The 12,270-nt window shown below is 42.4% G+C and overlaps 1 protein-coding gene across 2 annotated transcripts in view; it reads right to left on the reverse strand.

Annotated features, from left to right (window-relative positions):
- ITGB6 (integrin subunit beta 6) overlaps window positions 1–12,270 on the reverse strand; it is a 115,980-nt gene that overhangs the window by 32,320 nt on the left and 71,390 nt on the right. For both annotated transcript variants that reach the window (XM_053260882.1, XM_053260892.1), the window contains exons 7-8: window positions 12,028–12,189; window positions 8,790–8,885 (exon numbers count right to left, since the gene is read on the reverse strand). In XM_053260882.1, the coding sequence (XP_053116857.1) occupies window positions 8,790–8,885; window positions 12,028–12,189 (258 nt within the window). The remainder of the gene's footprint in view (window positions 1–8,789; window positions 8,886–12,027; window positions 12,190–12,270) is intronic.

Genomic DNA, 12,270 nt, shown 5'->3' on the forward strand with positions numbered 1-12,270 from the left:
TACCTATATCGGGCAGCAGAGCTATACGAAGATGCTGAAAGGCATCATCTCATACTGTGTGGGAGACAGCAGTGGTAAACCCCTCCTATATTTTACCGAAGAAAACCACATAGCTCTGTGGTCACCAGGAGTTGACACCGACTCGACGGCACACTTTACTTTACTTTACTTTACTTTACTTTACTTTACAGACGAATGAAAAGGAAAGGGTTCTGTATCAGCTGCAACACAACCTCACTTTCCATCATTCTGAAGAAAACAAAATCTTCTATTAGTGCTGTCAGTTATGCTACACTTCCTTTATAACATATTCAGAACCATACATTCTCAGATGATTCAGTCTAATCATGGAGTCTAGTAGGCTCCAGTCTACTTTGGTGGCACTAGTTTCTATAGGAGACTTGTATGAAAAGGACTTGTAGCTTGTGCCAGCTCTCTCTATAAAGATGTCCTTCTTTATCGATGGAAACCCTGCCTCGGAGCAATACTAACTGACTGACACTTGCTGGAAACTGAGCTTTTGAAAGCAAACATTACTGTTTGTAATGTTACATGGTGTTCCAAATCTGTTCACATAGGTATACTGAGGGCCTCCATTGTATTTATCCACATAAGGAGTGACAGCTATGGTCTAACTGCATCTGCTATTGTATCTTACTGAATAATGAGTTCTTTATTCAACAAGAAATTTTCTTGTCCCTGATTGTACACGAGTTGCAGAGTTTGGTTTCTTCATGTCACAATGTTAAATGGTTCATCTTCCTCAAAATGGCTCAGATCCTAAGGTCTCTCTTTTCATATGCACTCTTTTCATGAAAATGTCCCCAGTCCACCTCAAATGTATGTGGCCTCAGTTAGCTTGGCACTGGCTTTATATTGCATCCTTTATCAACAAGAGATAATATCCAGATGCACAAAAGCTTTTGGCTTTTGCTGCTTTTTAACCGAGGTTAAAGTAGTTCAAGTTAACCTTGGTCTAAAATTAATAAAATCTAAAATTAATAAAATTAATAATATAATTAGAGTTGTCTAAATGAATTAGAAATTTTATTCTAACTCATTGGAATACATAGACACAACAAAATAAATGGTTGCTTCTTTAAAAAGATCCTTAAACTACAATGTCTAGACTACAATGTCTTAGAGCCAAACTTTCTATTCCAGGCTGCTGGCAAAAATGGTGCCATAAAACTGCTATTAGCCCTAGGAGGTAAGCTTTCCAGCAAATGTGGGGGTATGATTCATTTTGAGACTGCAGCTTGACTGAAAAGGGTTACATATTCCCTTCCTGTGCATCACAGTTATGGCCCTCATCCATCCTCCATGTATAGTCGCCCCTATTTAACTAAAAGTGCAGGGCCAAACTACACATTGTAATGTAACACGGAGTTTGGCCCTCAGTTGTAGTTTTGCTTTTAATTTATTGTATTTCTGTGGAAATATACATATATTTAAAAACAATAATACTTAGAATGCACAGTATTCTCAAAGTTCAAAATATGTGAACGTTGAACTTCTTTAGTAACTTTGCTGCAAATCCGTAAGATAGGTCAATACTATGGTTTCTTCATAATAGCAATAGCAATAGCAATAGCACTTACATTTATATACCGCTCTATAGCTGGAGCTCTCTAAGCGGTTTACAATGATTTAGCATATTGCCCCCAACATTCTGGGTACTCATTTTACCGACCTCGGAAGGATGGAAGGCTGAGTCAACCTTGAGCCCCTGGTCAGGATCGAACTTGTAACCTTCTGGTTACAGGGCAGCAGTTTTACCACTGCACCACCAGGGGCTCTCATAATGAACTCATCATTGAAATTTGAACCCAAAGCTTCCATTATGCTATATCTACTCATTTTCCGAGCCAATTCTATAGCTCCTTGCTACTCTCTGACTCTAAGCCTGCCATTACATATAGCATTGCCAGGGACTGTGCGGGAAGAGCTTCGCCATGCTCCCTGAAGAGCTTCGCCATGCTCCCTCTCTCAGTGTTTTTTAAAAACAACTAAAACCACATCTTTTAAAGGAGGCATTTTAATATTTCACCTGTTGTGTTTATCTGGTAGGTTCTTTAGTTTTTAGTTTTTATAATTCTTAGTTTTTCGCTCTAAGATTTTAATTTGGAATTTTAAAAGCTAATTTTGATTGTGGTTTTAGCTTGGATTTTTAACTTGTTTAATTTGGTTACTTTTATTAGTCTGATTTCATATTGTAACTGTTTTATAAATGTTGTGAGCTGCCCTGAGCAATAATGTACTGGAGGGGCGGGGTACAAATATTTTAAATAAAATAATAATAAGTAGTTCAGCAATGGAACCAAGTATGTAGGGAATGTCTGGGCTCTCCCTTGCTAGAGGTATTCAAGCAGAAGTTGGACAGCCATCTCTTGGGAATGCCCTAGCTCTGGATTTCCTGCATCAAGCAGGAAAGGATTACCTGGACTTCATGGCCTACAAGACCTCTTCCAGCTTAGAATTCTCTTTCAGTCTGTAACTCTTTTTTAATTCAGGTTCAAATGTTTCTCATAGAGAATCTTATATTCAGTTTATCCTGCAGCTTTGAACTCTGTCTGACTGCAGGGGTACCATCAGGCAGGGGGACCTGAAGGCCAAGGTCCATGTGCCCAATCTCCTAGAGTGCCCCATGATTTTCCCATTTTCATGCAAGCAGGGTTGACTGTGATTAGCTAAGGGGACAGGTCATGCTTGCTACCACAAGACCAGCTCTCCTCTCCCTAGACCAGCTCTCCACTCCCTATTTATATTGGGAAAAGAGAGCCCCTTTTGTATTTCTGCAATGGCTTGGCCTAGAGTCCCAAAATTTGGCACAGATGTAGAATAGTCTCGCAGAATTCTGTGCATTGATTTTAAAGACAATCTGTGAAGCCGTTAAGTTTTAATGATGTTTTGAATTTTTTTAAAATTCAAAAAAGATATAGCTTGTTTCATGGAAGACAATTACAAAAATGTCTGTAGCTGAAGCCCCACCCACCATGGACCATCATTCCACCCCCATGTGAAGGGTGTGTGTTTTTATTTCAAGGAAATAGTTTTTAACCATTGATTTTTAATCATTTTTTAACCTACCGCAGTAAAGCTGCCAGGAAGAGTTATCTCTATCCATAGAGTACTTCACACCTAGTGAAAGTGGAACTAACTGTTACATCTGAATAAAGGGGACAGTGTATAAGACAGAATGTGTGGAATGTGCATCTTTTTATATTGGGAAACAGGAAGGCCATTAATGAAAAGATATAAAGGGCATTTGCTGATATGCAGCACAATAAAAATCTATCTAAACCGTGGGCGATGTACATAAGGAAAAAACATCAGGGAGAAGTAACGCAAACAAAAGTGTCAGTTGAAGGGAATTTAATGAGACATAAGATTAAAGAAACAGTGTTTATAGTGCAGTTGCAACCCAATATTAATGTAAAAGAAGAGATGAAAGAAGCCATGAGATATATTGGACATTGAAAGGGTTAAGAGGTTTGCTCCTTTGCTCATTTTCTTCTTTCCCACTCTCATTTGTTCTTTTGGTTTGGCTACTGTATTTAAGGCTTGAAGTGTTATCAGCTCATATGCCAAAAAGAGCTCTGATGATGGTGTTTTACACCAAAACGTTTGCTTTGCTTAAATGTCTCTAAGTTTGTATGTTTATTTTAACATCCTGTTTTTGTGCATTGAAGAGGTCATCTTGTAACTTTTCTGAATAAACAAAGGACTTTTTAAAAATATAAATCCTCTATGCTCAAGTTGGTTTGTGACCCAAAAGGTCTGCATGAAAAGTGTGAAGCAAGGGGCATGTGTTGTGATTTTAATTTCCTCCTCTTATGAGTGCACTAGCTGTCTAAGTTGGCTTTGTATTTGAACTGTGTGGCACGAGGGACATGTCCCAATTAGTTTGTGAATGGTCAAGAAACTGTGTGAATCCACCTGGGCTTGTGTAATCTTTTTGGGAAATGCACTCTGGCCCAGAACTGCGGGTTTGTGGTGTATAATCAAAAAGATTTATGGATCCTTTGGGGATCCCCCACCCCCAGCAAAATGCACTCTGGCCCAGACCTATGGGTTTGTGGTGAAATGTGTGTGTGTATGTATGTGTGTATATATGTATGTGTGCGTGTATACACACACACACACACACACACACACACACACACACACACACACCGCTTATTTTGCAGGGGGTCTGCCGTAAGCTCATTAGGTCTAGGAGTGTACAAACTGGCTCGACATCGAACCAGTTCGACATCGAGTCGGTTCGGTTCAACGGCTTGGGGTCAAACCGAGCCACCACCTGTTCAGTCCAACCCCGGACCAAACACCCCCAAATGTTTGGGGAGTTTGCGAACTTCTTTTAGTAACATTTTTATTTTATTTTTTTTTTACCTTATTCCCCTCGGGTGAGTTCCTGGAGGCAGCGGGGGGAAGGGATCCACGGAGGTTCCCCCTCCCCTACCAGCTGTCCTCATGCCCCCTCCCACCCGTTCTTCGGCCAGTTTTTGGCCTTCTCCCAACAGCACAGTGGCCATTTGGAAGGCCATGCTACTGCGCACTTGGCCACCTGGAGAAGGCCAAAAACCGGCCAAAGAGCAGCCGAACCAGCCACAGGGGGGCATGAGGATAGCCAGCGGAGGGAGGGGGAACTTCTGCAGACACCCCCCCTGCCTCCAGGAACTCCCCCAAGGGGAGTAAGGTAAAATTATTATTTATTATTTATTTTTACTAAAAGAAGTTTGCGACCCCCCCCGACCGAACTGAACTGGGGGGGGGTTGTGAGGGGTGCCAGACTGAACTGGCCTTGTTGGGTTCAAGGCCGGTCTGGACTTTAACCTAACCAGGCCAGCCAGTTCCATGCACATCCCTCATTAGGTCCAGTGTCCAAATTGACCTAGCTGCAGCTCTGCCTGCCTGATAGGTGCCTTACTCATTTACAGTAAGAGATTCTATTTATGAACATGTTAGAGAGAGAAATAGTTTGTACTTCTAAAACACTGGTACTTCTGAGGGCTCATCTTTCCATTTACCCTCTATTCCCTGGCTTAGCTTTTCATTAACATGTGTGAATCCTGTTCTGTTCCTGTACACTTTTAACTTTTCCAGTTAAAAGATATGTCTTTATTTCAGTTTAAGACCCACTTATTTAAATAAGATATGATTACCAGTAAGTAACGGCAAACTCAACATTCCAAATGCTGAACCCATTTCTACAGTAGCAAGTCCCATTAATTTCAAATTGAAATTACTGACAGCAGCATAGTGTCTTCGAGTGAGCAAGTCACTGACTGTGGCTCAGATATATTTATTTGTTATTTGTTCAAAATATTTGGATGCTGCCATTCTTCATAGATGAATTCATGGTGGCTTACAACAAAACCCATTTAAAAATAGAGTAAAACCTGTCTCTAAAAAGTGCAGGATAAGACTATTAAAACAAGGCAATCACAAAGGAATGGAGTTAGGGGAAGGCCTGCTTAAATTAAAATGTCTTCAGCTTTTCTTTAAAATTAAATATGGAGGGGACAAGACTAAGATCAAGGCGGGACATTTTAAAGAGCACAAAGACCAAGTAGTTCAACAATCTGCTGCAAGGTAGGACTATCCATCCAGTCATCCCCCCCCAGAGGCGGATTTTGCCACAGACCTTGGGGATCAGGTCCATGGCCTCCTGGGGGGCCTCCAAATGATCAGGGGGCTCCCAGAGCCCTGCTGCCCCACCCGCCGCTGCCCAGCCAGTGTGCTGCTACCCTACACCAATATTTGCCACCTTTACTGCTGTGGTGAGTGGCGAGTGGAGGAGGCCTCTCTGAGTCGTCCCCCCACAGGAGTGGCGGGCTGTCCAGCGGACACACCTGCACAGTGTGAATATGGAACGTCACATTCCGGTGATGTTACGGCATGCCATGTTCCATATTCACACTGGGCAGGTGCACCTGCTGGAAAGGCCACCACCACAGGGAGCGCTGCTCCACTGGTTGCTCACCCCCCACCCTGGCAGTGAAGATGGCAAATATAGGCGCGGAACAGCGGCAGGCATGGGGCAGCAGTGGAATGGGTGTGGGGCACTGGCGGGGCTCTCGGGAGCCCCTTGATCATTTTGATCCCCCTCCCCGGAGACAGGAGCAGCGGCAGGGCAGCAGCAGGAATTTTAAAAAATCAAGGTGGGCCTCGCAGTGGGTGCAGCAGCCTCCAAAGCCCTTCAGGTTCAGGCTGCTTTTGGACCTAGATGTACCCCTGCATCCCCCAGAGACCAAGCTATGCAATTCTTGTGCAGAAATCAAACAGTACACTTCAAAGGTATGAAGATTTAAAAGATTTGAACTCCAACATGGGAGTGGATTGTTATCCATTACCCAATATCAATGAAATGCTGCTTACTCTGAAAGAGGCCTGAGTGTTCACAACTTTGGACTTGACTTCAGCCTATCATCAAAGTCCTCTGCTCAAGAGTGCCTGAAAATACAGAGCCTTCATTACTCTAAAGGGTCTTTTTCAATACAAAAGACTACCCTTTGGATTAGCCTCTGCAGCTTTGGTATTTCAATGAAGATGAAGAAAGTTGAACAAAAGCAAAAGTGAAGTGATCAAAACTGCCTACAAAGGTCACCTGGGCATGATCTTAACTAAAAGGTAAATCAGAGAAAGTTTTTGGTGGCCAGGTATGGACAAATATTGAAAATGAAATCAGGCACTGTGTGGCTTGTGCTGACAAATCGCAGAAGACTTTTAAGACCCACTTGACTCCAGTCAAGCTACCACCAAACTTAACCAATGGCAACAACTAATAAGGCTTTCCATGTCATCTGAGGATTCAGAGACATGTGATCGGGTAAGGAAGAAACAACAAAAATATAAATTGTATGTAGATCAGAAACAGGGTGTGAAACAGCAAACATGTCAGATGGGGGACTTTGTTTGAGTACGGCTGCCTTATAAAGTGAGATGAAAGGGATATTCCTGATATTCTGTACCAAAATAAAGAATCAAAATCCAAGGAGATTCTGTCCTATTGGATGATGGGGAAAAAATTGAGACTTTCCAGCACGCATACTATGAGACAAGAGGGAAGGGAGTCTGATCTCAAAAGAGAAACTGCAGAGGAATTTGTGCCTCCAGTTTTGACCTCGTAGATGAGGCTGATGAAAGTAATGGACAATCTTCAGTACAGTACCAGAAGAACAAACAGGTGCTGTACCATAGAACCCAAGACTGAGGAGAAGTGACAGGAGACTACCAAAAAAGACTTCAAGACTTTGTCACTAGATTTTAAACCAATTCAATTTTTGGTTGTTATAAAGGGGAGGGATGTGTTGTATTCTATCCATTTATCTTTTGTAGTTTGTCTGTTTGGACATTTGTCCCAAGTAGGATCCTGTAGAGCGTGTGGGGGAGGTATCAGAAAGGAAAAGGGACGGAAAGGAGAAGGAGAAAATGGAGTTGTTGCTGAATAAACCTTTAGTTAAATTCACATAAGATTTCCTTGTGTGTATGAAGGAAGCAGTTATAAAAAAATAATTTACAAAATTGCAAACTTTGTAAAAAGAACCATTTTAAATGTGATCCAAAATTACAAACATCATGATAGATACAGATAGAGAGATAGATAGTTAGATAGATACTTTAAAAATCGATAGTATATTCACCAGTTCACATCATCAACAGGCTATGCTAAATCTGAAACAGAAGCCTAATTGCTTTTGTACCTGCATTTTGGAGAAGGATTATTTAGTGCTGTGAGATTGGGGAAAACCTTCTCAGCCATGTAGAACATTACTATGGGAGAAATGTGGTCTGGACAGTTTTGTCTGGAAAGCACTCGCAGTACGGAGTGTGCATTATATTTAGAGAAACATAGTGCTTTCAGAACTGAAAAGAGAAATATTGGATAGAGAAGTACTTAGATAAGGAGTTGTTTTACTTCTGTTCTGTCTGAGCAGTATAATTTCATCCTAAAAACTCACTTCTCAATTACTACAAAATCACATTTCTCTTTGGAATCCCACAGCCCTTAGCATCTGAGCAGGCTACTACTGTTGTTATAGAAAGTGTCATGTTTCAGTATCTCTTGGTTGGTTTTATCCTAGTATCAAAGTTCTCAGGTGACTTCCTTTGTTCTTTAGAAACATTATTCCAAGTTTTATAATGTACAAACCCACCCACCCCCATTCTGTTGTTATACTGTCTATGGCATTTTTGTTCCCCTCTTGTTAAAAACACTGCCTCTACTTTTTGTGCCTTGTGGAGCATGCAGTTATTGGGGCTTTTAACACTGCTGGGGGAGGGAGGCTGCACAAATCTTACCTTCCCCCCCAGATGATCACACACATGTTGCTGGAAGTGCAGACCACACTCCCAGATGAGCAGTGCTGTGCCAAGCAGTGCACAGTTCTGGAGGCTGGGACGCATATGATCAGAGCTTATATGCTCACACATGATCAGAGAGCTGGGTTGAAAAGCCAGGCTAAAGGCCAGGCTAAGCGGTGCTGCCCAAGTGGTTCTCACACTCAGTACCAGCAATTCTCATATGCAGCCTAACCCAGGCTGGGCTTCCCTGGCCTGGGATAGGCTGCACATGAGAACATCCTCTTTCCGTTAAATAATCTTGTGTTCATATTTTCAATACTGAATTAAACTGAGTGTCTATGTGTGCTGAAGCTATCCTATTTTAATCAGATCAAGATCTTAGTGGGATGATGGTGGAACCTTTAGACGATGCTTTTGATATGAAAGCCTCATCTTTAATAAACATTCAGAGAACAACCTTTAAGATGTATATATCTCACCTTATACAAATGAACTTGTTCCTTTGTTACTGCAAAAATTAATAAAACATTATTTTGCACAATCTTGTCTATTAGTTGTCCCAAAGTTGGATATTCCTGAAAACCAAGAAAAACAGACCAATTGCAACGGGCTATTTAAACTGTAAACAGTGAATCAAAACTACTGCATTTTGTTCCTGGTTTATCAAGATGAATTTACCTTACAGAAATGTCAAGAAATGGAGGCCTCTGCATGTTCATCATTCAATTATATGGGACTAGCAACATCCAGTATCTAATTCTAGTAACAGCTTCTAACTTTTTTTTTTAACTAGCCCTTAATATCAGCTGAGTAGGGATGTGCACGAAGCGTTTCGGCACCTCAATTTTGAAGCGTAGCAGTGCTTTGAGCTTACCCCACCGAATCATTTTGGCAGGAGTGAGCGAGTGCTTTAAGAAGAGGAAAGCAGGTCTTATCTACTCCTTCATGGCCCCCTCCGCCATCCCTATGATGCCCCAGCACAGCATTGCTGGGATTAAATGTCCCACCGCACAGCCTTTAAAGTATTTTTGAATGGCTGCTCCAGCAGCCTGCGGGTGGAGTTGGCACAGAAATGGCACCTGCACATGCGTGGGCACCATCTTGAGTGGTCACCATGGTGTTGCTGACCACTCAAGATGGTGCATGCGCATGCACAGATACCTTTTGCATGCCAACCCCACCTGCAGGCTGCAGGGCAACAGTCACTTTCAACAGTGCCATGTTGGAGTGAGGGGGGAGTGGAGGGGTCACAGAGGAGCAGGTAAGCCTGCTTTCCTCCTCTTAAAGCACTGGCTCACTGCCCCCAGGATGTGCATGAAATCCATCATGCACATCCTTACAGCTGAGTCACTTACTGGCTGACTAATACTTGCTCAGCATGCATTAATCTGCTGGAGTTTCTGCATGTTACTCTATGCCTTAGCAACTTTCACTTGTTAAGTCTCTTTGTGTTGAAGTGCTGATGAAGTCACAAATGCAGGATCAGTAATAAAAAATGGTGACAATATAGCACTTAACATCTGAAGCTACATGGCTTCTCACTTTGGAACAATGAAGAAGAGGAAAGAAGTCCTTAAAGAGAACTGGTCTGCTACATATTTAAAACCATTTCAGTGGCATGAAGAGATAGCATTCACCCCTGAAGAGGAGAACAGGATAGTTCAGCCTTCAAATGAGATCTGTTTTTATCCTATTAACATATAGCTTTATTCTAATTCAGGTGGGAATGGCTGCAAGCAGGGGCATAACTGTCACGGGTCAGCTGTGTTCAAAGAGCTTACTGTCATGCAAGCTGGCTGGGAAACGGTGGGAATGCATGCACCCTGGTGCTGACCATGCTTCTCACCGTCATTCAATAAGCTTAGGCCCAATATGGAAACTTACTTAATATGGCAGTGGTTGGGAGCAGTGGCATCAGAAGTCTATCTACCGATTCATACTGGCATCACTTTAAATCCCCAGATGCCCCATCTATCAGATGCCGCATCAGGGTTCTGGGCATCTGCTAACTGTAGAATGCACTGACAGGTGGAGGAAAATGTCCTCTGCTGCCACTGCTTCCCACCATCACCTGGTAAACCAGAGTGCAGGGAAGAGACATACGAGGAGGTGGTGGTAAGCAGGGGTGTGCATGGATTGATTTTTTCATTTATATTTGTACCTGAATTGAAACACCCCTGATTTGTTTTGGGTCTGAATCTGACCGCCCCCCCCAATCACCCCAGATACAACTTGTACCTGAATTTTCCAAATCTGAATCCGAATCTGAATTGATTCAGAGAAAAAAGGTCCCTGGGCTAAAAGAGTGGAGTGAGTGGTAGTGCCCAATGGGTGGAAGCTACTACCCAAATTTCAGAGAAATTGGGCAAAGGGGTGATTTTTAAAGTATTTTTGAATTTTATGCATCTTTAAGCTTTCCCCCATAGAGAATAATGGGGATTTCAGCACCACGGGGGTGGGGTGGCACAAGGGTGGCCCATAGTGTGTTGTGGTGGGTGGTAGTGCCCAATAGGTGCAAACAAGCTACCACCCAGATTTCAAAGAAATTGGGCAAAGGGGTGATTTTTAGATGATTTTTGAAGTTGGCGTGTCTTTGGGGGGCAGATTTGGGGCAGAAAAGGGGCTTTGGGGCAGAAGAGTGGGTCAGGTGGTAGTGCTCCAATGGGTGCCTGCTACCATCCAGATTTCAAATAAATTGGTGAAAGGCGTGATTTTTAAAGATTTCTGAAGTTTGTGCGTCTTTAAGCTTTCCCCCCATAGAGAATAATGGGGATTTCAGCAGCCCTGTAACTCCACTTGGGGGGCACCAGGGTGGCCCAGAGTGAGTGGTGGTATAGTGCACATAGGGTGCCAACCACTCCCAAACTCACAAGCCCATGAGGCACTGGGTTTTGTTGTTTCTGAGGTGGTCTGAGAGTAGATTCTCTGGTAGCAAATGAGAGTGGATTCAATTACAAACATCTGGGCAATTGAGGACAGAGGTAATTTGTTTTGTCTACAAATTACCCGAATCGGCCAGATTCAGATACAAATAGTTTGGTACCTGAATCGTTTTGCACATTCCCTAGTGGTAAGTACAGTGGCAACAACAGTGGATGTGAGTTGCCATTTATACTGCTGTTGAAAGAAGACTCTTGTCTGCCCACTGCCAGTTAGCTTTCCCAGCTGGGCACAATTGGTTTAAGTCATATATACTTTTATCTCTATCTCTATCTCTATCTCTATCTCTATCTCTATCTCTATCTCTATCTCTATCTCTATCTCTATCTCTATCTGAAAAATATTTTATACATTGTTTTTATAGATGCCTCTGAAGAAGAGCATTTTACACAGGCAATACTGAACAAATCAATTTATGAAAACTCATCAGCACATTTGAGAATTCCCACCCCCTTATATGGTTCTGATTTGTTGGTGCTGCGTCATTTCTCTCTCTCCACTCCTCATTCTCACAATTGGTTCACTAGTTGGAAAGCTAACTGGACAGCAGGTGGGTGTGAGTGTGGAGGAGGACTTATGTCCATCCACCGTCCAGTTCCTGGGCCCCATGGGGGGTATGGTGAATGCCCACATGCCCACAGCATCAGAGTTAGGAGACAGTTCCCACCCTGCAGGGCTTTTCTTCAGGGTCTACCAAACGTGGCATCAGCCCTGATCCTACAGTCAATGTTTAGAACACTGTGATGAGGAAATTATATAAAACAAGAGGCACATTACCAAAATGGTTGACATGGAGTATTCATTATTATGATCCAGGTGGCATTCTCCATCATTGGGGATAACAATTCCTGCTAGTTTACTATCCATACCAAAATGAGAATCAGCATCACTCACAAACACCAACAGATGTAATGAATCATTCCTCCATCCAATTTTTTCCTGGATTAAAAATGTAAACAGATTTGGTTGCATTGAGATGATGATAGTAAATGTGGCATAAACCTATGCATTCAGATATTT

Source organism: Hemicordylus capensis, chromosome 1, assembly GCF_027244095.1.
Source record: "Hemicordylus capensis ecotype Gifberg chromosome 1, rHemCap1.1.pri, whole genome shotgun sequence".
Lineage (NCBI taxonomy): Eukaryota > Metazoa > Chordata > Lepidosauria > Squamata > Cordylidae > Hemicordylus > Hemicordylus capensis.